Raw genomic sequence first — 27,435 nt, 5'->3', positions numbered from 1 at the left:
TTCTTCTTTACTGTTCTATGTGTAAAATTGGGTTTGAGTACTTTCCTTAAAATAGACTTTGTACAAATAATTCAGAATAAGGAAATTATTGGAATAAGTCAAAATGAGCTTATTTAGGATATAATAGATATCAATTAAAGGTTAAAATATATATTACAAAGGAATGCATTGTGTATAAAAGCAACTGAATGGAGGTATGGCCGCTATATCCAGGCCTTTGGAGTGTGAAAGACTCAGAATTCCCATGCTGACTCTGAACCAACTTGCTTTAACCCTTGCTTACTTGCTTACTCTTTATTTCTTTCTTTCCTTCCTTCCTTCTTTTCTTTTTTTTTTCAAATTTTTATTTAAATTCTAGTTAGTTAAAGGTTATTTCTTCTTTTAAATTGAGATAATGATAGGGATCCCTGAGTGTCTCAGCGATTAAGTATCTGCCTTTAGCCCAGGGCATGATCCTGGAGTCCCAGGATCGAGTTCCAGGATCAAGTTCCACATCAGGCTCCCTGCATGGAGCCTGCTTCTCCCTTTGCCTGTGTCTCTGCCTCTCTCTGTCTCATGAATAAAAATAAAATCTGTAAAAAAAAATTGAGATAGTGATACCTCCTAGGATTATAAAGTTATCGATTATAAAGTTATCAATTGAGATAAGCATTTAATAAATGAGAATTAATAAAAACGACAGTTTGATCTGGAAGTTTGAGAGGCCTGTATTTCAGTCTTTTGGCCTCAGCTCTGGCTTAAATTATCATTATAGATTTCTAATAAATAGAGACAATAAAGTGTGTTGTTTAGGAAACTGGACATTGTAACCAAATTTCCTGGATTTGAATTCTAGTTTCAGTGCTTTCCAGCTACATGACCTTAGGGAAGTTATTTCACCTGTCTGTGATTCAAATTTTTTGTCTAGAAGATAGAGATGATACCAGTTCCTATTTCATTTTGTAGTAATGATTAAATGGGTATGTATCTGTATGAGCGTAGGTGTAAAGTTTTTGGAACAAAGCCTAGCACCATACAGTGCTTACAATTCCTGATCATTATCTATGTGTTTGCTGTGTAGAATGGGCCTAGCAAGATGTATAGCCAGGTTGGGAACTACTAACATGGATCACCTCCAAGTCTCTTTAAGCAATCACTTTTTGTGACTCTCCTAAACTTCATGTACGTTTTGTCTTAACATTTTTCTACCTGTCTTCTCTTCTAAACCTGTTCGTTATCCAGGCCCATTGACAGCCTCTACACCTAACACAGAGGTGAAGCCTATGCGTGAATTTCTAACCATAATCTCTGGAAAATGACAAGCAGAGAAAGAGAAAGGCAACAGATTGTGGAAATTGGTGTGGCAGCTATCTCTGTTCCCTTCTAAAAGCAGTATATGGCAGTGGGAAGAGTAGGGAAGGGGATTAATTAAAATTCTCAAAGCTCAACCTAATTTCCTCCAATCTGGAGAGATTGAAACTGAATGAACAACTCATGAAAAAGACCTAGAAAATCCCTCAAGAGACAAGTTCCTCTCCACTAAGTATACTTCTTTCTAGTGGACTGAAATGAATGAGGGCGTGTCATTCTGATTTTTCCTGATTGAGAGAAAAGCTAAAGAAAGGCAGAATAATGACAATAACCCACAACATTATCTCCAGATACACTAGAATTTAGTAGAAGGGAAACACCCAAGAGAATACTAAAAGTAAGATCATTAAAGAGAGTGAACACTCAGGTTCAGAGATACCCAAAAGGCATGACTTGCTCCATTTCCTATTTTTCTTATTTCCTATTGATTGGGAGGAGAGTGGGAAAAGCTGATGAAAAGAGATGGGTAAGATCTGGCTTGAGTGAAAGATAGCAGCCACAGGATAAATGAAGACAATTAAAATTAAATCTTCCAAGAATCCATGAAAGACCAAGAGCACCTTTCATGGGATAAGATTTACCTTTAACTGGATAAAGCAAATCAGGTACATTGATTCCAATAAAACATGGAAAGAATATGAGAAGCCAAGTACAGCTCTCCCTCTCCTAGCTCATTCATCCTCAGAAAAAAGAAACATGAGTAAGATGCACATTATTTACCCTTTTATCTGAAGTACTTAAAAAAATAAAAACGAGTATCAGATAAAGTGAGAAAGAACTAAAAACGAAAGCCACCTATATTGGAAAAATACACAATCTTGACTGGGGCCCGCATCAAGCATAAGTAATTAGAAAAGGAATGTCGGGATACCTGGGTGGCTCAGCCATTGAGTGGCTGCCTTCGGCTCAGGGTGTGATCCCAATCTGGGAATCAGATCCCACATGGAGCTCCCTGCATGGAGCCTGTTTCTCCCTTTGCCTACATCTCTGCCTTCTCTCTGTCTCTCATGAATAAATAAATAGAATCTTAAAAAAAAAATACAAAAGGAATGTCAAGGCGAACATGTCAAAATACTAAACCAAAAAATGTGCATATGTAAAATAATAATGTAAAGCATAATTTAAGGAACCTGCCTTCCCTTATTTTCATGCTTGTTTTCCTCAGCACTTGCTATGCATTCTTCACAGAGCAGCACAGTGATCTTTCCAGAAAGTGAACCATATTACATCTTAACACTATCCAGTGGATTCTCATTGCAATTGTAATGAATTCCAAAATGCTCACCATGACAAAGCAGTCACACGTGCTCTGACCTCCACCTGTCACTCCAACTTGACCTCATACAATTCGCCTCTTAAGTACTATATTCCAGTCATTTTTGTTTATTTATTATCCTAAACAAAGGATCTTTACCATTGCTGTTCCTCCACCATATATTTTAGTGGTTCTTATTTGTTGTTTAGTTATAGATCAAATGTTAACTTGTCCAAGAGACCTTCCCAGAACAACTAACTTTGTATTTTTTTATACCCCACTTCTGGAACTCCATTCCATCATCTTATTTATTTTAAAGTTGTTTATGATCTGCTTCCTCCCAGGTTGTAAGATCTGTGAGGAAAAGAATCTTATCTGTCTTGTCTACCACTATAGAGCCAGGTACAAAGGTGGAGCTTAGAAAATTGTAGTTGAAGGAAGGAAGGAAGGAAGGAAGGAAGGAAGGAAGGAAGGAAGGAGTTAAAATGAGGGGGCAGTTAAATTAGCAATAAAAATGTCATTAAAGAAATAGTACCTTATATAGTTTTCTAGCTATAAAATTCTTTATATAATAATAAAATCTTTTATTTTACTCTAGGTGGTTTTCTTAAAGTCATACATTCAAGAAACTATTATTTAAAATAACATATGTTATAAATAATCCCTTACTGGAATGTTTAAGAGAACCCCATAGGTAAAACTGAGCTCTTAAAATGTTGTTATCCTTTGGTAACTATAGACTTATGAACAAGACTAGATAATTTTGCCAGTTATTCTGATTGTAAATTGTGTTCCCTTACTGAATGGTACCTATAGATCTGTGATCGACTAAGTACTCATTTAACTCCTTTTTTTTTTTAATGAATTTATTTGAGCGAGAGAGAGCAAGCAAGCACACAGAGGGAAAGGGAAAGAGAAAAGGAGACTCTTTGTTGATCAGGGAGCCAGATGCAGGGCTCCATCCCAGGACCCTGAGATCATGACCTGAGCCGAAGGCAGATAGATGCTCAACCCACTGAGCCACCGAGACCCCATGCCTTTTTTTTTAACTTCTTAAACTACTATTCTGTGCACAGCATTAGGTTAGATACTGTAGGAAAACAAAAAATTGAAAAGTATTAATGATGTTTTTTTAATCATATCAGAGATAAAAATTTATAGTATGGATAGTTAGGCAGTAACTAGGCATATGTTTTTACTAGCAATTCAAACATTCACCAGATCTTAAATCACTGTGCCACCTCAATGAATATTAACAAAATATTCCTATGTACTTGTTCATTTTCTTATTATTACTTGACATGCAAAAGATGTAACTAGTGTAATGCCAATAATGGGAATATCTTGACTTCATATTCTATTACCTATAAATGTGTTATTAACTATTAAGAAAAATTAATTGTAAAATTAAAGCCATATGATACATAGGCAGGGTCAGCTAAAAATTCTGAACTAGCCTATATGTAACCTTTGATTCTTTTAATACCTTCAACATATAATTACTAGATTGTAAAGAAAGAAAAACAGAAAGGATAAATAAAACTGTGAATAATATTTAAAGAACTAATGAGGTTAAAAAATAAATTGCTTTTGCCTTGTTAATTAAAAATCTATAACATCTGAAGTTATTTCAAGAACCTCCCCATATCCATCAAAGTAAGACAGTAATACAAACATTACTTTTATGTTATTCTATGTATACTACACTGATCTTTTTGATTTAGTGTTACATCAATAAATTTTTACTAAAATAATCTAATTTAACTAGTTTTTCCTTTGTATAAATCTATAATTAGTGGGGCTCCTAGGTTGCTCTTTTGGTTAAACATCTGCCTTTAGCTCAGGTCATGATCCCGGGGCTGGGACCAAGGCCCCATATCAGGTTCCCTGCTCAGCTGGGAGTTTGCTCTTTATCTCCCTCTGCTCCTCCTCCCTGCTCATGCTCTCCCCGCCCAAATAAATAAAAATCTTTTTAAGAAATCTATAATTAGTAAGAATATTCAGACTTATATAAATTACCTTACTTGTTATTACTCTCATTAATTTTAAAGGGTCATTACTATATCATTGTTCATAAATATTTTTATAGGAAAATGTAAGAAAGAATAGTCTAGTGAATAAAAAAAAGGCTTATTTCCCAGTATAATTCAAATATAATATGAGACAAATCTGCTTTCATTATTACTAAGCACTAGAAACAGGTTAGTTAAAGTAATGTGACAAAGTAGCTCAAAATCTCCTCTTTCATTTGTAAAAACTTTAAGCTATACTAGTCACAAATTTATAGTTACTTTACTCATATTAACTGAATAATCAACTCTAGTAATCGTCAGAGTCTTTTATATGTCTCCCTCCAAGGATTAATAAACTATAAGACGTTGTTAAATACACAGCTATCACAGAATGACTGTGTCAGCACTTTAGGAGACAAAACCATAAAATAGAAGAGAGTAGTTCAGGTTTCAGAAGTCATCTAGTAAACAATTTGAAAGCAGAAAAAATATATAACCCCTCCCCACCCATGATTCAAGTTATGACTGTTTTATAAGCCTATACTTATATTAATCATTAGTGAAAAAGGAAAATAAGCAGAATTACACATATAGATGGTTTTATTTAAGCAAACCTCTTATTCAGTTGAAGACTTATGTGGCCTACTTGTATATTATATTTATATAATGTACTTATAATGTAATTTTAAAATTAAATGGTCTAAAAACAAATATAAAATTATTTTCTATTAACTATCCAATAAAATGTTAAATGTCATAGTCAATTTTTGAAAGATTATTATCAACTTAATTTAGATATATTAAAATCTTCAATTATCTGACTCAAGATTTATTAACAATTTAAAAAAAGAATTATTAATAATTTTAATTTAAGAGACATATAACAGTAACTATTCTACATAGTATTTAGATACAGAATTATACAGACCTATGTAATACTTTGGAAGATTTTAAGAAAATACAATAACTGGGAGTTTTTTTTATACATTATACCTATTAAATAAACTTTTTATTAAAATATAAAATGTAAAAAAATAAAATAAAAAATATAAAATGTAAGGGTCTCTCTTCAGTCATGTGATTCATAATTTTTTGTTTGCTTAAACTTAGTTTTCATATTTTGAATGTAAAGGTAGTCCCTTTAAAAAAAAATTACCTTGATTGTTCTACTCATATTTAGTGTTACCATAAAACGCTATTACTTTTAATCTTTATATCTGTCTTCTATAAATACTTATATTATTAATCTTATTTATACTTGTATTCTTCCTACATCCTGAGGTAAACCTGTGTCTCTTAAATTATATTTATGTCTTTGAAATTTAATAAGTACAAGTTGCTGTCAAAAGAAATGTATTCTCCTAATAATGCACAGAACAAACACTTAAGAGACCCAGTAGTCATAAAAAGCAAAAAAAGTAGGCATCTTTGCACCATGGTCTCTTAAAAATGTCTTGTTTTGCAGTCTGATAAGTTGTAAAAGTTTACAGTAACAGGTCATTTTACCACATTCATTGTTTGGTTTTTAAACTTCTGAGATTCTAAAATAGAATAAATTTATTTCATACATTTAATATTATGCTGTAGATTTCTGGAAATACTGTCATTTATGCCTTGAGAGTCCCTAAAGTAATCTTTTTATGTGAGTAAAAACTAGTTTTGAAATTTTCACCCTATGTATTTTTCACTGTTTAGGATAATCTAAATTTAATGCATTTGCTATCAAAAGGTATTTCAACTTTGAAATGAAATGTAAATGACTTCTTAACTAAAATATTAGTAATATTTTGATATAGAAAATTCCATTGCTATAATTACAATGATTAAAAAATATTTTATTATAAATGACTTATATTCTGAGAATTCATTTGCTTCAAGAATTTCTACATCTAGAAAACTGGAGGGGATGGAGGGATGAAGGCAAAAAAAATTAAGAGAAAGCACACTAATTGCTTGTCATTATTGATAGTCCACCTAGAATATAGTCAAGAGCTATATTTTATTCATTTGTAGGCAATTTAAGTTATTACCCTGAAATTTAACCAATGTTAATATTGTAAAATATATTTTAACATTCCTTCCATATCATGATAGGTTTCATAATTCTTCTCTGGTATATCAGAAGTTTCTTGTGAATTGACCTTGCAAAACCAAAAAGTTCCATTGTAAAATCCTAATATTTGACATAGTAACAAACCATAATATAATAGAGGTGCTTGGATTGCTCAGTAGATTGGGCGTCCAACTCTTGGTTTCAGCTTTGGTCATGATCTCAGAGTCATGGGATTGAGCTCAGAATCGGCTCCACACTCAGCCCAGAGCCTATTCTCTCTTCTTCTGTCCCTCCCCTGCTCATGCATGTGAGCACATACTCTCTCTCCATCTTTCTTATTAAAAACATAATATTATAGAAATTAAGTATAGGGTCAAGCATGGTAACTTCATTGGTCAAGAAAAGGCTTAGGTAAAAGATGGTAAATACTGCTCTTTCAAACTGTATACCAAGTCTAAAAGAGTTAGAATACTACACAAGTTTAAACATCATCAAATTTGGCCTAAAAGAGCATTGCTACTTTAAACTTTAGTTTCTGGAAAAAATTATCAGATAATAAGTCTGTTTAATTTTGATATGGGGGTACGCCTGGGTGGCTCAGTTGAATATCTGCCTTCGGCTCAGGGCATGATCTCAGAGTCCTGGGATCGAGTCCCATGTCAGGCTCCATGCATGAAGCTTGCTTCTCCCTCTGCCTGTGTCTATGCCTCTCTCTCTCTATGTCTCTCATGAATAAATAAATAAAATTTTTAAAAAATAATAATTTTGATATGGGGATGGTATTTTCAGGCACATCAAATCATAATATTTGCAATTAAAATGATTAAGAAATTAATAATGTTGGAGTAGATGTGAGAAATATGGCTTGGATATTTTTAAATTCCCAAATATAACTTGAATATTATTAATAAATGTATTAAACTCTGCTTTTGGCTACAAGATTTGAATTGTAATTGAAAAGAGAAGACATCAGTTACATTTGTCCACAGAATGAAATATAAAAAGTGAGAAAAAAATCGGCTATCGAATATGTTTAATGACTAGTTTACAGGTGTTAACCTATCGATATTTATATGGAATATCGATATTTATATGCAATGTTTATGTGGATTAGCAAATTAATAAATGCTTAGATAATTTTTATATGATACCCCAAATATTTCTGTTAAAGACATATGACAGCTGTTATAGTTGGTAATAAGAACATTGAGACCAGTGGAAAAGGAAAGTTGAACTGATATAAGTTGATAAGAAGAAAGATAAAATCGTTTAAAACTTCCTTGAATAGAACGCCTGGGTGGCTCAGCAGTTTAGTGCCTGCCTTTGGCCCAGGATGTGGTCCTAGAGTCCCGGGATCAAGTCCCACATCAGGCTCCCTGCATGAAGCTTGCTTCTCCCTCTGCCTGTGTCTATGCCTCTCTCTATCTCTGTGTCTCTCATGAATAAATAAATAAAATCTTAAAAAAAAAAACTTCCTTGAAGGTTTGGCAAATTGTATTGCTGGGAATTGAATAGATCCATAAAGAAACAGGTGAATATGTGTATTCCTCTGACCTCTAGAAGCTTACACTAAAGTGGAAGAGATCAACTTTAGACAAATAATTGTCCCATAGTACAACAAATAATAAATATTTTTAAAAATTGGTTTTCTTGCTTTTCTCCTTGTCTTTCTCCTCCTCTTTCTCCCCATCCTCATCTTTGTCCTTTTTCATCATCTTCATCATCCAAGCAATGACTCAAACTGATCACACTGTCTTCTCAACACAGGTGTATCACACAATGTGATTAGAACATGGGAAATGAACTGAGAATCATGAGATATGGGCCCCAAAACTTGTGTAGGGCTAGATTGTGACTATCTTTATATACCATTTTAAATATTAGTTGATTGTTGAGGGGACCCAGAAGCTCTAGTTCTTTCAGAGTTGTCTTATACAATTCATTGAAGTTCATTTAATCAATAACGAGTAAATTCAGCAAATTCACTACATTTAGAGATTTCATGTTTCCTTTTACATATCTCTAATGGAAGTATGTCTTGAAGTAATAAAGGTCCTATAAATTTCTAAAATTTCTTGGAAATCTCCATTTTGTCCTAAAAAGTGATGTCATTTTACTTTCCATGCCATACCAGAGCCATGCTTTTAACTGGAAAACATATTGCCTATCACTAGCTGAAAATGATATCCAAGAATATATGCCATATTTACCTCATGACATAAATGCAGTCTACTCATTGTCTGCATATTACTACAGTGTTACGTACCCCCACATTGCCATCAATGTTAAGTTGGCACAGTGAAGAGAGCATTAGTGTCACACATGCCCTCTCTTTTTGGAAAAGAAATGGTAACCATTTTCAACCGTTTCTAGTGAATTTATTTTTGCAATTACTATTATGAACATTGTTAAGAATTCTGGGTTAGGCCTATATGGTAGAATTTATACCAGCTACTTTGAAATCTATAGAAGACATTGGTCTTTTCTGTTGGCGATTGTAACTCATTATTCTGATCAGTGACCAAAATGTTTTCTCTTTGGAAAAATTCTTAGAGCAACGGCCATGTGTTTATAAATTAAAAATCCAATTCTGGAAAAAAACATGTTCTACCAATGATAATTTGAATTAAAAATATATAATGCATTGTGCGAGTGTTGCATGTTAATTTTGTATATTTTATGTCATCAGACCCTCAGAAACTGCTTTTAGTTTATAACCAATAAGATTAATTATAGTACTTTTTTGTTGTCAGTAATCTTACAAGATAGCTTCTGAATCATTTTCCTCCCAAATGTCTGTATGAATCAATAACCCCAAAATTTAGAGACAGTGTAAATATGAATAATGACTTGAGCATATCATCTAAAAAGGCTTTCATGACCTGGCCTCTGGCTCTTTCATAATATCAGCAATATTCAACCAGCAGCCTACACTCTACTCTTGAAACTACTAGCAATTTCTCAAATACATTGCACTTTCTCTACTCTGCCTGGAATATCCTCTCCCACTCTTGTGTCCCCTCTGTGGCATGCCTTCCCACAGCAGTCAATGTGCTTAGCCATGGTAATTGAAACAGAGATAGCTAGAATATGGGCAAAAATGCTAATATAGTACAGGAAGCAATAAATGCAATGTTAAAATTATAGATTAGAGCTATGAGAATTAAGAGAAATTGGTACGAGGATGGAGATGGTAGTGTTTATAGAGGATTAAGATCCACTAGATGGGAGTAATGATCTTCCTGATTAGAGTGCACTAATGTGAGGAGGTTAGAAAACAAGATGATCATCAGAAATTGCAAATAGTTTGAGTAAATCTACATAGAATACAAAAATGGGAGATAAGATTGAAGCAAAAAAGAAAGTTTAGAATTCAGAAGAAGTTATTTTATTTTAATAAAAATAAAGAAAATTGAAAGATTTTTTAATCAAGGAAGAGATATGACTAGCCTTACAAAAGTAAACCAATCATTAATACATCATATGTGTGATGTAATAGACTAGAACTGCCTGCCTAATGATTCCACTTTTATTTCTCATCTAAGAATCATATTTGAGATATGGCAATAAAGTAATGACACTAATATTATCGTAGAGAATCTCTTGACTTCTTCCAACAGAATGTCGTCCCCTACAACAGGGAGACAGGACGATTATTTCCATATTGCTGCCACTGAAAATATTTTTTTAATGCTTTTGGAATTGCCTTCAGAATCCATTTTACGTTCTCTTAGATGTTGTTTGAAGTGCTAAATATTTTGATTCTGTCACAGTTGCTATCTTAGAACTGCTTTTGCAAATTCAAGCATGTTGTTTCTACTTTCATACTGTAAATCCTCCCTTCAGGGAGCTACACAAAAATTTGTGTTAATACTAGCTAACTGTATTTTATAAATATTTAATTACTATATGCATTTTATATATCTGCTTTTATTAGTAAGTATTTTATTCTCATGCTGTAACCTGGGGAAGGTTACAGTATGAATAAAATTTGAATAATGGAATAATCTCAATTGAATCTAATATTGACAATGCAAACACACACATACACATAGTAATAAAATTATTTTGAAACTCGCAGGGTGAAAGTAAGTCATTGTTTCTACGTAGTTCCAAATCTATTCCTAAATCTCCTGAGAAAATTCTGTTCGTGGAAATAATAACCCTCTGATAACTTTTTAAATTTTTAACCAGAAGTTTTTCAAACACATACAATTATTAAAGAAACTGTTGGACATGGTTTTCTTTTTAAGGAAAAAGAACGGTTGAAGCAAGAAAAACGTGATGAGAAAAGATTAAATAAAGAACGTAAACTAGAGCAACGAAGATTAGAATTAGAAATGGCAAAGGAACTAAAGAAGCCTAATGAAGATATGTGCTTAGCAGACCAAAAGGTAATTTATCATGAGAAACATTTCATTAATAAGTGTAATTTTTCCTGTATCTCACCTGATTCCTTTGCCAGAGTTGCCACTATGAAAGCTTTTTATTTTTAACTAGAGCAGTGGGTTTCCAAGTCAAGGTCAATCTGCCTTTCCTGACTAGCCACCAGTAAACCTCTCTAGAGCTCCTATGCCAATAATGGCACTTCCTAATATGTAACAGCATTCCAAACCTTTTTTTTTTTTTAAGATTTTATTTATTTATTTAAGAGAGAGAGAGCGTGCACGCAAGCAGGGAGAGTCTGAGGAGCAGAGAGAAGCAGACTCCTCATTGGGCAGGGATCCCAATGCAGGGCTCGATCCCAGGATCCCGGGATCATGATCTGAGCCTAAGGCAGACATTTAACCAACTGAGCCACCCAGGTGCCCCATGTAAACAGTTTTAAATTGAAGTAGAAATACTGAAGAAATCTACAAAGATGAATTAGAGAAGTGGATAGGATTTCTAAATGTAATCATTTAGGTATAGAAAGCTCTAACTCCTCACCACATGCCCATAGATAATTTAAATAAGTGAAGATTTATAATCTATAACCTCCTTCAATGCTTTGTAATTGTAGCTAACTTTTATTAAATATTTTTACTACATACCAGGCACTATGTCAAGTGCTCTAGATGAATTCTCTCATTTAATCTTCATCACAGTCCTGTGGAACTGGTATTTATGCCCATTTACAGATGGGGAAAACTGAGACACAAAGAGGTTAAGGAACTTGCCCAAGATTGCACTGCTAATAAGTGGCAACTTGGATTCAGTCTCTAGTTTGTTAAATTCCAGAGTCCACACTGTTTATCGTCTTGAAGCCAAGAAGCATATCCAATGAAAGTACTTAATATGTGTTTTCTATTCCATCATGCTTCACAGACATGTAATGTGGCTAAAATATATAAAAGAAATTTGGAAGACCAATTAGTATTGATGTCTGGCATGATTTCATATACTTATGAGTAGAAATCTATTATGTTTGACTCTACCTAAGAAGATGGCATTCCTAAAAAATTATATCTATACTGCATATTGTCTCTATAATACTGTCTCAGGAATACATTATTATACTTGATTAGCAGCATCTATATTTACTGATAAGTCATATTCATCTAATATACAAATAATGATTTTCTCTTAATCTGTGTAAGCTCTCTTCTGAAGTACTTAAAGCAAACTTTTAATACTCCAGTGAGGATTTAACTATATTAATATTCTATTTATTTCATAGCATAAATGCTTTAAAAAAGAAAGTATGCATACTAGTTTTAGTCAATCAGATGTTTAAAATTTCCTAAGCCCAGAATGGGTATATATGTTTGTTACTAACACATTTAATAAGTTTTATAGTGAATAAATATTTTTTAATACTAAATGAGCATTATCTCCTTGCATCTTTTATTTGTATTTAAATCTATATGCATTTTATCAAATATGTGTTCATTTTGTTAGCTTTGTTATATGCATTTCTAGAATCCTATGGACATGTATGTGTATGATAGTGTTCAGGAAAAGTCTCTGAATTAAGTTAAAACCATTTAATTGGTTGTCAAGTGGAATGTAAAAGATTTGTATGGTTTCTGCTATTATCCATATTTCTGTGTTTCCATTCAATATTAGTAGAAGTATATGATTTGTATTTCAGTAAATGAAGGGTAGGGGACCATTTTTGAACAAGACAAATTCAGAGAAATAGAAGTATTGACGTCATATTTTTTCCACTCAAAAGTTAAGATACACATATTAAATATCATTCATATACAAAAATGTTTTAAATTTAGATTACTTATTTAATTTTTTAAACGTTTATGACAACTAGTACTATAGTCATTAAAATGTTAAAATGTAAACATATTGGAGAAGGAGCAAAGGAGATAGCTTTTCACTTTTAATATTGAAATTCAGTGTTAATGTTTCACTACATTTAGGAACCCTAGACTGTCACAGTATAACTGGGTTCTTGATAGGGTCATGGATTCTGATTATGTGGACGACTTATTTATTCATATTCATTTGCCAAAAAGGCTACCATGCTCAACCATACAGCTCACAGATACAAACTGTTAGTTTCTGAGCTCCCAAAGTAGTGTGAAATGTAATATAAAATCAGTCTCCACCAGTAGAAGAAATCAGTACTCTACTAAGTATGTTCACCAGAAGATACTTTTGAAATGTTTCTTATGTTCCCTAATTTTTGCTCCAGCTGTATAAACCAATGTTTATCAATATGTTAGTTAAAATTAGTGGGGTTTTTTGCAAAAATCTAAGTTCATGTTGGGTTCAACCAAAATGTATCATTGGTTACTTGCACTCAACAGCCTGTCTGTACTTAATATCAAGGGATTATAGAAATCCCCTCAGGAAATTTATTCTCCAGAGAGAAAATCACTGGTATGATATGCAGGAAAAAAGAAAGATAGCAACTTATTTTACTTCAGAAGATATGAAATCATGGCTTTAAATTAATTTATTTATTATTTTAATTTATTTACAGCCTTTGCCAGAGTTGCCTCGTATTCCAGGACTTGTTCTCTCTGGAAGTACATTTTCAGACTGTCTCATGGTGGTGCAGTTCTTACGAAACTTTGGTAAAGTTTTGGGCTTTGATGTGAATATTGATGTTCCAAACCTGAGTGTTCTTCAAGAGGGATTGCTAAATATAGGGGACAGCATGGGTGAAGTACAAGACTTGCTTGTGAGGCTCCTCTCAGCTGCTGTATGTGATCCAGGTCTAATTACAGGATACAAGGTAAAAAATATATATATGTATAATTTTTTTTAATTTCTATCAGTGCATTATTAGCTGGTTTTAGCGTATTAGCAGAAGACTGCATAGACTGATTCATTTTTTTCTATGTGTCTCACAAAGTTAAATGTAGATTTGCTTCAGGGTAAATTGATACATATCTAGAAAAACCTGGTTCATAAAGCCTAAGGAATATAGATCTTTCCCAAATTGCTCCTTTTTTCCTCTATCTGTCAGCAAAAACCAAGTTAAGGAAATACACATGTGATATTAGACAAAACAATTCATAATTCATAAAGCAATTAGAACTCATGTGTACCTTCTGAAATTATACTGTGTTGTCTCTAAATCACTATGAATAACTGAGGCTAATCAAAGAACTTATAGACCAGCACATTAAGACTCTGTACTGTTCAGTGGATACCCAATAAGTTCAAATTTATCTTAATTTCAACTAAGATACACATTTTGGTCAGCTTTGCTGTAGGCAATATTGTAGAGTGAGAGGCTTCCAGATGTATTTGTTACTTTCTCTTCCATCTCCCTATTCATTCAGTGTATCAGGCAGTAGAACCCATGACACCAGAGAGCCAGAACACAATAGTGAGAGCCTGAATACCACTATTGACAGAACATCTAGATAAAGCCTGGAAAAGCTTAGGATGGTTCCTATAGTCAAAGAAGGTGTGAAAGACTATTTATACCCATGAGTTTACATACTATTCTCCCTCTCTACCTTTTAACCAAGGGTTTAGAGAAGGATTAGAAGGATTACAAGTACTTAAACACTTGGCTATTATCTGTTGTATATTTTTCATCTCCGCTCCATCAAAAAATGTGAACTAAGTCCTTGTCAGTAATATCTAGGTCATATATAATATCCATATTTTAAAATCTTATTGTGAACGGTTATAATCAACACTGGTAAAAATGTCAAACTTTTATAGGCCAAAACAGCTCTTGGAGAACATTTGCTGAATGTTGGTGTGAATCGAGACAATGTTTCCGAGATTTTGCAGATTTTTATGGAAGCCCATTGTGGACAAACTGAGCTTACTGAAAGCCTGAAAACCAAAGCTTTTCAGGCTCATACTCCAGCGCAGAAAGCTTCAGTCTTGGCTTTCCTGATCAATGAACTAGCATGCAGTAAGAGTGTGGTGAGGTAAGCATATACCAGACTCCTCTGGTGACTGTTTTCTGTTTTAAATTTGTCTAATCACAAAATAATACAAATTTGTGATAGAAAATTTTGGAGTAACAGACTAACACAAAAAAAATCTATTTGATCTCACCATTCAGAGGTGACTACTGCTAATATTTTTGTGTATTTCTTTGCAGTCTATTGAAACAAAAATTTGGATCATACAATATAGTCTTTGTAACTTGTTTTGTTTATACAATAATTTTGTTATTTATACACTGAATGTAAAAATGCTGTTTTTTTTTGCTATAGTGCCACAAATGAAAGAATCCAGAATTTTTCTTTATTTGACATCTTTCAATGACATGACTACCTGATTTTCCTTAGTAGCCATTCCTAGAGTTATCCAGCTATTTTTTATTTTATTATGTGCTAATGCAATCTAAATATTTTTAGTTAATTTAATTTATTAATTTGTACTTTTTCAAAAGTACTTAATCTCATTTAAGAGTCAAGGTAAGTTTTCCAATTTAGTATTTCAGGATTTGGTGAGCAAATCCACATTCATCTTATTCTTCCTATTTATTATTTTACAGATTTTAAATACGTTACTTTTAGTCCTTTACCTTTGTAGGAAAAGGATCGATCCAAATATTTTGGATCTGTGCATTTCTACCATTACTGGATATTTTAAGTTTTCTATATATCTATAAGGATATGATAATATATTAAAATAATCTTCAATTGTTTTTGCTATTCATAGGCAATCATTATTTTTACTTACCAGAAACTGTATCAGTTTATTACCAAATTAATGTATTTCGTATTGGATTAACTTATGTCTTTTCATATTTGCATTGACAGTGAAATTGATAAGAACATTGATTATATGTCAAACTTGAGGAGAGATAAATGGGTAGTAGAAGGTAAACTTCGCAAGTAAGTCCTGTTTTATTAGAATTAGTTTACTACTTTTCCTTTGTACAAGTTCCCCTATAAAACATACAAATTGCAAAGATAGAATTTCAACTTTATTTTGTCTTAGAATTAGAAAAGGTAAAGCTTAATAAAGATGAGATATGAAATTAATGAAACTCAGGGTCAGAATTTGCAGTGGACAAAAGATATAATGAGATTCATTGAGCTCATATTCTTAAAACTTAGAAGACAGTACATTTGTCTTCTTTATTTCAAAGAAGTCAATCACATTTTCTAAGATTGTTGTTGCTATCAGGTTACTTTTGTCATAAACAGGATCTGTTTGGAACTACCACTTTTTTAAATTGCTTTCTAATTAAAGTTTGCTTTACAGAAGGTCTAACATATCCAAATGTATTCAGCATTAAAACTTAATTAGCTTCCTGCCAGGAAATACAATGCTGAAATTATTCAACTTCTATGTTAAGAGGATAGCTTCTTTGTGGTAATTTGAATTGAAATTTATTCAGTCTGATAGCATGAGATCAGGAAGTATCACTTGGCCATTGCTAGAGTTGTCTTTTCAGCCTTCTAAGTTTTATTTTTTTTAATGTGTTCTAATTCCAAAGAGATATCCTGAATAATTCTTAAAAGTTAATATATTCTGTAATTTCTGGAAACATGTTTGTTAAATTTCCTTAATTCTAATTTTTATTGACATTGATTTATTCCTTACTAACAAAAATATGGTAAGGTATTTTTGCTTAAAACTCATGTTGTGCTCTTTGGGAAGCCTGGGTGGGTCAGTCAGTTAAGCATCCAGCTCTTGATTTCAGATCAGGTCATGATTTGAGGATCATGAAATCAAGACCCAGGTTGGCCTATGTGCTGGGAATGGAGCCTGCTTGAGATTTTCTCTTTCTCTCTCTCCCTCTGCCCACCTCCCCCCTATCATGCGCACACTCTCGATCTCTCTGTCTCTTAAAAAAAACAAAACGAGGGGTACCTGGATGGCTCAGGTGCTTAAGCATCTGCCTTCAGCTCAGGTCATGATTCCAGGGTCTTGGGATCGAGTTCCCCCTACCCCTTGGCTCATTCTCATTCTCTCTCTCTCTCTCTCTTTCAAATAAAATCTTTTTTAAAACTGTTACACTCTTTAAAAAGTACAGAGGGAAGACTTTACCATATCATCATTTTTTTCATATTTAAAGACTCAGAATCATTCATGCTAAGAAAACAGGCAAAAGAGACACTTCAGGTGGCATTGATCTGGGAGAGGAACAGCATCCACTGGGCACACCTACACCAGGACGCAAACGAAGAAGGAAGGGAGGAGACAGTGATTTTGATGATGATGATGATGATGATAGTGATGACCAAGCTGATGAAGATGATGAGGATGAAGAAGATAAAGAAGACAAAAAAGGAAAGAAGACTGATATTTGTGAAGATGAGGTAATCAAATTTAGGTTGATTTTAAACTTAGCTAAGACTGCATAACATATTGAAAAATCACAAAATCTGGAGTCAAATGGATTTGTGTTTAAATTCCATTTTGACAATCATTTGCCTCAGTTTCTTCATATGAAAACTCATTGTCATAATATTCACCTCATAAAGTTTTTGTGATAATTAGGTAGATATTGAATACAGTGCCTACACATAGAAGTGCTTGTATTGAGTAAAAAAGTGAAGATTTTACATAATGACTTGAGCATTCTCCAGAGAACTATTCAGATTCTTAATTTCAGGTATTATCTTTTATTCTAGTAACATAATATCTTACATTTGTACAATCCTTCATTCGTTAAAGGTTTAGTGAGATTGGTATATTTCTTAAATAGTAATTTATTATGTGCCTAGCTTTGGGCACTTTTGATCAAAAATAAATAAGACACTGAAAGTCTCTTCTCAATTTACACTTTCATTGAGGAATATTTGCAATAAGTATTTAAGAGCTCACAAGGTTGTTTGCTGAAAAAGAAATAGTCAAGGAGGTAGGAGATTTCTATAGTGGTCAGGGATCCCCAAAATCCCCTCCAGAGTCAGTGACTTAGTAGGAGACTTACAGAACTCATTATCTAATCATACTGTGCCTATGAATTTTTAGAGCAAAAGGAAACAAAACACAACCAGAAAATGCCTATGGGCCGAAAACCAGAGGAAACCAGGCTCAACATTCTAAAGAGTCTTTTCCTACGGAAGTGAAACAGAATGGGTTTATTTCTTCCAGCAATAAATTGTGACATGTGTGAAATGTAAAATTAGATACTTGGTGCCCAGAGTTTTTACTGGGGGCTGGTCACATGAGCACCTCCTACATACCATGTGCCAAAATTTCAGACTCCCAGAAGAAAAGTATGAACCACATTGTTAGCACAGTTTAGTGAGCCACTCTTACAAGAATGAAGGAAACCCTTGAAAATCCAAGTTCCCAGACACCAAGGGCCAACGTTGTGAGCAGGCCTTTCAAAGTATAGCAGTCAGACCTTCAGTGTTAACTCTTTTCTACTCATGTAGTAATCAAAATCAAGAAGATCAAACCTTTCAAAATGGAGACAGTGATAAACAGTATTAAGGCAGCAGGAATCTAAAATGATAAAGACGGAAAGTGTACACTGAATTTGGCAACATAGACTCATTCATTGGTAACCAGTGCCAACACAGTTTCATTAGGGGGTTGGGAGTGGAATCCAGGCTATGAATGAGAAAAACAGAAAGTGAGAAAGTGAAAATGACTGCTTTAAGCATTGTGCCTCAGAAAAAAGGATATAGTTCCTCGAGGTTGGCAAAAACCAAGAACTTTTCAGATGTGAAAGACATGAGATGATTTTTGTTTGAAAGGACTAAATAAAATAAGAGAGAGGGTTGAAGATTAAAGAGATGAAAAGAATAATTAATGGTATTAGGTCCATAAAGATTTTGGAGGGGATTCAATCAAAGTAGAAGGGCCAGCTTTGAAGAGTAGGCTACAGGGAAGAAGGCAAGGTCATTGAGGGGTGTGTGGGGTGTGTGTGTGTGTGCATGTGTGCGTGTGTGTATATGTGTGTATTTAAGGGAAGCTACCATAAACCACAGAAATAGACATATATAAAAGGGAGATAAAGGTTGAAGTTCACTTTTTTACCAGAAAAGAACGCTAAAAGTACTGATTAGCCTGCAGAATGGTACTCAAAACACAATATACTGTCAATCATTCCTTCTGCCCTCCATGCTAATGAAATGTAGAATTCTTTTCCTTTCCTGCATCAACTAAGTACTGCTGGAGAAATAAGGATAGAAGACCTCAAGGGGTGAATTTGTTGATGGAATGTATGAAAATAATATCTAATCAAGACCAATGATGAATTACTGAATCAAATTTTTGACTGAATCTGGATAATGTAGAGGAACTTACAAGATCATGTGCTATACAATTCTCTTAAGTGAAATTAGCATACATGCAAAATGTTTTCATAAATTCTTCCCCATGTTATATTTTAAACCAAAATTATAAAAATCACCAGAAGGAGCTTTACTTCTTTTGAGTACCAATCTGAAAAAGAGACATTGAGGTTCCTTACAGAAATTAATTATTTCATAATGTACTGTTGAAACCAACTGATCATACGTTTTCATGCTGCAATAAATAGTGTGAAGGGTATATATTTTGGATATCAGAATTGTAACTACTCAAACAAAAGATACCATTTAAAACCAATCTGCTTCATTTGGAAAGTGGAGCTATCTCCATAGCAGGAATAAAACCTTTCTGACCAATATTAATCACTATTAATCACCTTTTCATAGAATTAGCATCACTCTTCAGCACTTAATGTTATAATTTGTTTTGAAGTGTTAATTCTCATAAATTTTAAAACTCTATATTAGGTTTTCAGTATATTCTACTGGGACTTACCCCACCAAATTAGTTTATTTACATAAATTATTTGTTTCACCTGACTTGTTTTTTCACTTGGAAAATTAACAAACTATACATTTTTTTCTTTAAGGGAGATTAAAAATCATTATTAATTATTTAAAAATCATGATTAATGTTTCTTAGACCAGATGTATTATTTAAAGTGGTACTTTATTTTTTTTATGAGTGTTGAACTATAGAGTTAATTAGATTGTAGAGTTCATTGATCAAAATCCTGGCAAATGTATAGCTTGTTATTAGTATGAGAAAACAGTTTAAAAGCTTTCAAAAATAATAAATATTTTAGGACCTAGAAGGCAAATTAGCATTTCCTTTAAATGATTTGAGAGCTATTCTTCACAATGAAGAACTGACAGCCACTTCTCAATTTCCTATTAAATAAAATTTTAACTATATAATGAATCTGACTGGTAAGATAGGCACATTATTCCTCCACAAATAGATTTGGCCTCTTGATTAAAGGATAGGTCATGTCTGTAGTTACACTCCTTAAAGAATTAATTGCAGAGACCCACATGATTTCTTTCAGTTAGGAAATACTGCCCTTGACTAAGTCATAGCCCTTTGTCCCAAACATGGTCTCCTCTTCTCATTTTTCATTCCCTGAACACGTGGAGTCTAATAGTTAGATTTGTTTTGAAACTTTTGTGAGCTTTAACCTCACAATTCGGCATGTAAAGTTATATGGACAATTACACTCTAGCATATAGAGACATATAATGACCCTCTCTTTTCGATGAGAAACTATAGAATCATGGCAGGGATTCTGTGTTCTTAATTTTGTTGTTTTCTCTCTGGTCTTTTGGGTTCCTTCATATCTCTTAAAATTATAAGGACTATTAGCCAAAGCTCCTTTAAATAAAACTTTGACATTTTACTTCTTTTCCATCATAGGAAAAGTCTTCGAAATGGCAGTTAATTTGGCTGATACATAGCTATTTCAATGTCTTATTTCAAATATTTGTTGATTAAATTGCATTTTACATAAGCAAATTATCAAACATTTATCCTTTGGTCAAAAGATCAGTTTAGAATCCTATCGATACATAAATATCTATTTGAGAATCAAGATTTATATTGTAGGTTTCTTTTAATCCCAAATAGAAATCATATTACTATTAACACAAATAATATGCCTAAATGCTTTTGTAATTTGGTTCACTAAATTTGAATAAGGCGTGGATAAAAGATAGAGATTTTCCTTTCACTTCCTATTATTGGGGTGATAGCCATACCAGTGTAGAAATATCTATTCATGAGTGTTTGGTTGCAATGTACTTTGTAGAAATGCTTATAGAAAGTGAACATCAAAAATAAGTTTCTGTTTTTTTTTAATCCTAAACTGTACCTTCATCTTCTCATTAAAGTACAATTTTCAGAAAGAAGGAAACTAATCTTATTTGTGTATTAAATGCCAGGAAATATGCTAGTTGCTTTCAGATCTGTTCTTACTTAGTTCTCACAAAAATCCCATGTTACAGATAATGTTATCACCAATTTACAGATAACAAAACAGTCTTAGAAGAGTTAAGTGATTTGCCTATGTGAAAGTAGTGTAGCTGAGATTCAAAGAAGCACATATACCTTCTATTACTTCATGCTTTCTCTCTCAAACATGTAATTCGGGGCTGGTTTTCGTATATTTTCTAGAGTGAAAAAATTCATATAGTCCTATATGTACTTTCCATTTTTGAAATTAGTGCTGTATATAGTAGAGATTATTTTTCTTCTAAAAACTCAATGTGTTCAAAATGTAATTTAACCTTCTTTGCTCTAAAAATGACTCTTGATTATTGGTACCAATACTTTTGCAGTTGTCAGATTTAAAGCCTTAACATCATAATTTACTCTTTTCTTCACTCCCTCACCCTTTCCTGTCTCAGATCCTGGACTTGTCAGGACTTAGCAGTTCTAATTATGTAATATCTCTTTATATCCACTTGCTTTTCTTATATCTATTTCTTTGACACCAATGAGGCCCACATTCTCCTTCCCTCTTGAATCATTGCAGGAATCTACTAACAAGATTTACTAATTCTAGTCCTTTCCCTGCTCCAGAACATCTTACAACTGTTATCAGATTAATCTTTGTAATGCATAGTTATGATGTTTAACCTCCCTCAAAGGATATTATTTATTGTCCATTACAATTTAGCCCTAAACTCCTTATCTCATCTCCCACTTTATCTCTTGATGTGCCTACCTTTCAGGTCATTGTACGGCAAACTCTTTCTGAAATGCCCTGCCCTCTTTTCTCTGATTGATCAATTCCTAACCATTCTTCCATAGCTGATTAAAACACAACTTCTTGGGCAGCCCCCGGTGGCTCAGCGGTTTAGCCCTGCCTACAGCCCAGGATGCGATCCTGGAGACCCGGGATCGAGTCCCACGTCGGGCTCCCTGCATGGAGCCTGCTTCTCCCTCTGCTTGTGTCTCTGCCTCTCTCTCTCCTCTCTGTGTATTCTCATGAATAAATAAATAAATAAAATCTTTTAAAAAAAAAACACACACAACTTCTTAAAACAAAAACAACAGCAACAAAAACACAACTTCTTCCATATAGCCTTTCTTGGTATAGATTCCCACCAGAATAAATCTCACCTTCCCCCAAACTCCATGACTCTTAATCTCTATCTTGAGATTCTTATAGCTTCCTACTATTGGTTTTTATTTTTTAGTATTAATGTTTTGTCTCCCTACCAGATTATTTTATTTATAAAGAGCAACAACTGAGTCTTACTTATTTCCATAGTACCGATCCTAGTACTTTACATATAGGAGACTTTCATTAAATATTTGCTGACTGATTAAAAAAATAAATCTTAAAAACAGGTTAAATGATACTGTATTTTATTATGTATAGGATGAAGGTGACCAAGCAGCAAGTGTTGAAGAGCTAGAAAAACAGATTGAAAAACTGAGTAAAGTAAGCACTTTTCAGATTACAGTTAACATCTTTTTTGCAGTGTTTTAAAGATCCACCTTATATGGAATTAGTTCTTCTGGCTGCTAAATAAAAACAAGCTTTTTTATAAGTAATTAAAATGAGGAGCTCTAGAAACATTCTCACATTAATCCTTAAAAGTTTAATGCCAAGGTTAAAAGCCTGAACTTAAACTGAAACTCTATTCTTCAGCTCTTCATTTAATACAGAATATTGGTGAATGCATGGTTTTATTTCTTGGAAGTAATTACTTTTAAAATTTAATCAAATATCATGGTAATAGTTTCAGCATCTTATGTTTTATTTTACATTACTATATTAATGTATTTTATTTGCATTGGATTTATAAACTATGTATTTGTGTACTTCTCATTTAAAATACTCAATTTAGAATTGAATTTCAGTAGCATTAGTGAAGTTTTAAATGAACATTTATAAAAAGGATGAATTTTTGTATTATGAGATTAATATTATGGATACCTATATATTGTAAAATTCATCCCAAATTTATCCCAAAATTTAGCCATATGTTGCCTAGGTTTACAGAATGAGTATAAAAATGAGCAAATACAGAAATGGTCAATTATATATATGTGAGTATTATTTGTCATAAATCCATAGAATTGAGCCAGTTTGTTCTGGCCAGTAAAATACTTGATCACATTGTTTATGATCAAGCATAAGATGAGCTTTACTATAAGATAACTGATAAAACAGAACAGCTTTTTAATCCATGGTAACAAAAATATTCTAATTACTTTCAAAATAATTTCTAACTTTATAAGTGTTACTAAAATTGAAGTCAGGCATGTAATATTTATCTCCTTTGCTATCTGTTCCCAGTAGTGAAATCTATCTGCTTACTAAAGGCATAATAAGTGTGAAGTCACTTATATATTAATTTTTAAAGCACTTGACACCCATAGCTTAATTATATGCATCATTTTTTAACAGCAACAGAGTCAGTACAGAAGGAAGCTCTTTGACGCTTCTCACTCTTTGCGTTCGATGATGTTTGGCCAGGATCGTTACAGACGCCGGTACTGGATTCTTCCCCAATGTGGGGGGATTTTTGTAGAAGGCATGGAGAGTGGTGAAGGTAGGAACTATTAATCTGTTACAAAATAATATAAGAAACCACCTTTTTAAAAAGCCTGTTGCTCCTTCAAAAATATTTTGTGCTTCCAGTATCAAATTTGCTTTATGGGTAAACATTGTAAAACCTTGCTTCCCATTTCTTTTGAACTCATAATGCCTCTTTCACTGATAAATATTCCTTCCCTGTTCATGATTTCTCTTCTGCCGCTCTTTCTGACATCAAACATAAACTATTCTTCCCCTATTTAGTGGACAAGGATCTTCACCTGTAGTATTATCCCTTAGGGTTGCTTCTCCATTTTTCTCTCCCTTCCCATTGTCAAATTTTTAACATGTGGTTTATTCTTTAATCTTTGCAACAACCATCTATCCTAACAGTGTCCCTGGAGATCACTTGCTTGAACTAAGATCCTTTTCATAATCCTCATTCACCTTAAAATCTTGTTCATGTTTGAAATTTATGATCACTTTCCTTCTCTATTAAACTTTGTTCTTTTTTGAGTTTTGTGTTACCACACAGTCCTTGATGTTTTACCTTTATACTATTCTCTTGCTGCCTCCACTTGTGTTACATTAACTAACTCAGTACACAGTGCATTTATGTGCTGGATAAACCTTGAATTGAGCTTCTTAGAACCATATATTTGGATGTTTCCAAATGTTTAAAATCTGATGGGACTAAGAGTATTATATCAGTGCTTATAAGTTTAAAGATGTAGATATAGCTCCATGGTAATGCATGTAGGCAAAAACTTCTCTCAACACATTATTTTTGAATACCCACTTTATGCCAGGCATTTTTAGGCACTACAAGAAGTTCAGAGATACATAAAATATAATCCATGCCTAGTAGTAGTTTAACAGTCCAATGGAAAGAGGAGATTGATTGATCACATAGATGTCCAGACCCAAGTTTTTATCAAGTAGTTGTTTTTAGCAATGGAACCACCCTTTTTTAAAATAAAAATATTTGCAGGAGGGCAGTTAATAATGCATGTAAAGTACTTAGAGTAGTGTTTGGCATGTAAGCATTGTTGGCATATAGTAAACAGTGTTTTACATAATATATTTCCTATGACTTCAAATTAGGTGAAGTAAGAGTATAAAATCATGTATTGGAATGATACATGAAAGTCATGCTCTGCCTTTCCAAGGCAAGGTTGCTAATGGAGCCAGAGACAGTACGTGGAAGCTTCAGCTGCATTTTATTTCTTTTCAAAAATTGATGTTGATGGGCCTGTATGTTGATTGAACAGAATAGTGTGGTGGGTTCCTTTTTTAACTGTTTGCTTAAAATATTTTTTACTTTAAAATATTTTATTTTAGCATGGAAAAATAGTAATAAGTGGGACTACATTAGTCTAAAAAGTTTTTGCACAGCAAAGGAAACCATTGGCAAAATGAAAAAGCAATCTACTGAGTGGGAGAAAATATTTATAAATCTTATATTTGATAAGGGACTAATAACGTAAAATACATAGAGAACTCATGTGACTCAAAGCAGAAAAACGATCTGATTAAAAAATGGGCAGATCTGAATGGACATCTTTTCAAAGAAAACATACACATGGCCAACAGGCACATGAAAAGGTACTCAACATCACTAATCATCAGAAAAATGCAAATCAAAAACCACAATGAGATCTCACCTCACACCTGTTAGAATGGCTAGAATCAACAAGACAAGAAACAACAAATGTTGGTGACAATATAAAGAAAAGGGAACCCTTGTACACTGTTGGTAGAGTTGTAAATTGGTGTAGCCTGTGGAAAAAGAGTATGAGGGCTCCTCAAAAAATTAAAAATAGAACTACCATATGATCCGGCAATTCTGCTTCTGGAAATAGTAGGAAGGCCCTAAGCTCAGGTGCAAACAAGGAACATGGAGGACTGCGATATATTAAAGGTTGAATTCCTAGGAGAAATTATTGAATATGATATAAATGGAATCAGAGAGAAATTTGATGAATTAATCCTCAGTGGAAAATTGTGATTTCTTAAAAGCTCTATCAGAGAGGCCAAGAGGAAGAACTTGTTTAGAATGATGGTTTTAGTATAGAAATCTATATTTTATTTAAGTGTAATCCACATTTAGTTTCAGGTGTACAATATAATGATTCAATAATTCTATACTCAGGGCTCATCAAGATAAGTGTACTCTTTTTCTTTAATATTATTTATTTGAGAGAAAGAGAATACGAACAGGGGGAGGGGCAGAGGGAGAAGCAGACTCCCTGCTAAGCATGGGGCTCGACCTCGGGCTCATTCTCAGGATCCTGAGACCATGACCTGAGCTGAAATCAGGCATTTAACCAAATAAGCTACCCAAGTGCCCCAAGATAAGTATACTGTTAATCCTCTTTTTTCATTCATACCCCAACCCACCTCCACTCTGCTACCACCAGTTTGTTTTCTGTAGTCTGGGAGATTTTTTGTCTCTTTTTGTCTTTGTTCATTTGTTTAGATTCTTAAATTCCACACATGAGTGAAATCCTATGGTATTTGTCTTTTTTTTCACTGACTTATTTCACCTAGCATTATACCTTCTAGGTGTATCTACATTGTTACAAATGGCAGGATTTCTTTTTTATGGCTGAGCAATATTCCAGCATGTGTGTTACACCATACATGAAAATAAATTCAAAATGAAGTAAGGACCTAAATATAAGACAGAAAACCATTAAACTCCTAGAGGAGAGTACAGGTAGTAACCTCTTTGACATCAGCCATAGCAGCTTCTTACTAGATATGTCTCCTGAAGCAAGGGAAACAAAAGCAAAAATAAACTATAGGACTTTATCAAAATAAAAAGCTTCTGCACAACAAAGGAAACAATCAACAAAACTAAAAGGCAACCTATGGAATTAGAGAAGATATTTACAAATGATAAAAGATTAGTATCCAAAATACATAAAGAACTTATAAAATTCAATACTCAAAAAAACATAATCCAATTTTTAAAATGGGCAGAAGACATAAATGGATTTTTTTCAAAAAGGATATAGAGATGGCAAACAGACACATGAAAAGATACTCAACATCACTCATCATCAGAAAAACACTGCCATGAAATATCACCTCACACCTGTCAGAATGGGTAAAATTAACAACACAAGAAATAGTACGTGTTGGCAAGGATGTGGAGAAAGGGGAACCTTCTTACACTGTTGGTGGGAATGCAAACTGGTGCAGCCATGTAGAAAACAGTATGGCGTTTCCTCAGAAAATAGAACTGCCCACTAGTCCAGCAAGTGCACTACAGGTATTTACCCAGAGAACACAGAAATACAGACTCAAAGGGGTACATGCATTCCAGTGTTTATAGCAGGGTTATTTACAATACCCAAATTATGGAAAGAGCCTAAATGTCCATCAGCTGGTGAATGGATAAAGAAGTAATGTGTAAACACACACACAGTGGAATATTACTCAGCCATAAAAAGGAATAGAGTTTTGCTATTTGCAGTGACATGGACAGAGCTAGAGAGTAGTCTGAAGTTAATCTCTTTTCAACACTGCTGAAATCAGTTCTTTATTAATACGAACATAGATTACTACTGCTGTCCCC

The 27,435-nt window shown here is 33.2% G+C and overlaps 1 protein-coding gene across 28 annotated transcripts in view; it reads left to right on the top strand.

The window, feature by feature from the left end:
• Positions 1 to 27,435, top strand: part of BAZ2B (bromodomain adjacent to zinc finger domain 2B) — a 391,511-nt gene that overhangs the window by 328,976 nt on the left and 35,100 nt on the right. For 25 of the 28 annotated variants that reach the window (XM_041721668.1, XM_041721658.1, XM_041721655.1 and 22 more), the window contains 7 exons: positions 10,924 to 11,064; positions 13,593 to 13,847; positions 14,792 to 15,006; positions 15,850 to 15,924; positions 17,115 to 17,358; positions 22,689 to 22,751; positions 23,724 to 23,868. In XM_041721668.1, the coding sequence (XP_041577602.1) occupies positions 10,924 to 11,064; positions 13,593 to 13,847; positions 14,792 to 15,006; positions 15,850 to 15,924; positions 17,115 to 17,358; positions 22,689 to 22,751; positions 23,724 to 23,868 (1,138 nt within the window). The remainder of the gene's footprint in view (positions 1 to 10,923; positions 11,065 to 13,592; positions 13,848 to 14,791; positions 15,007 to 15,849; positions 15,925 to 17,114; positions 17,359 to 22,688; positions 22,752 to 23,723; positions 23,869 to 27,435) is intronic. The other 3 variants (XM_041721661.1, XM_041721659.1, XM_041721660.1) reach the window with 1 other exon arrangement.

Source organism: Vulpes lagopus, chromosome 11, assembly GCF_018345385.1.
Source record: "Vulpes lagopus strain Blue_001 chromosome 11, ASM1834538v1, whole genome shotgun sequence".
In the NCBI taxonomy this organism is placed as follows: domain Eukaryota; kingdom Metazoa; phylum Chordata; class Mammalia; order Carnivora; family Canidae; genus Vulpes; species Vulpes lagopus.
This window is presented reverse-complemented; position numbering and strand designations above follow the sequence as displayed.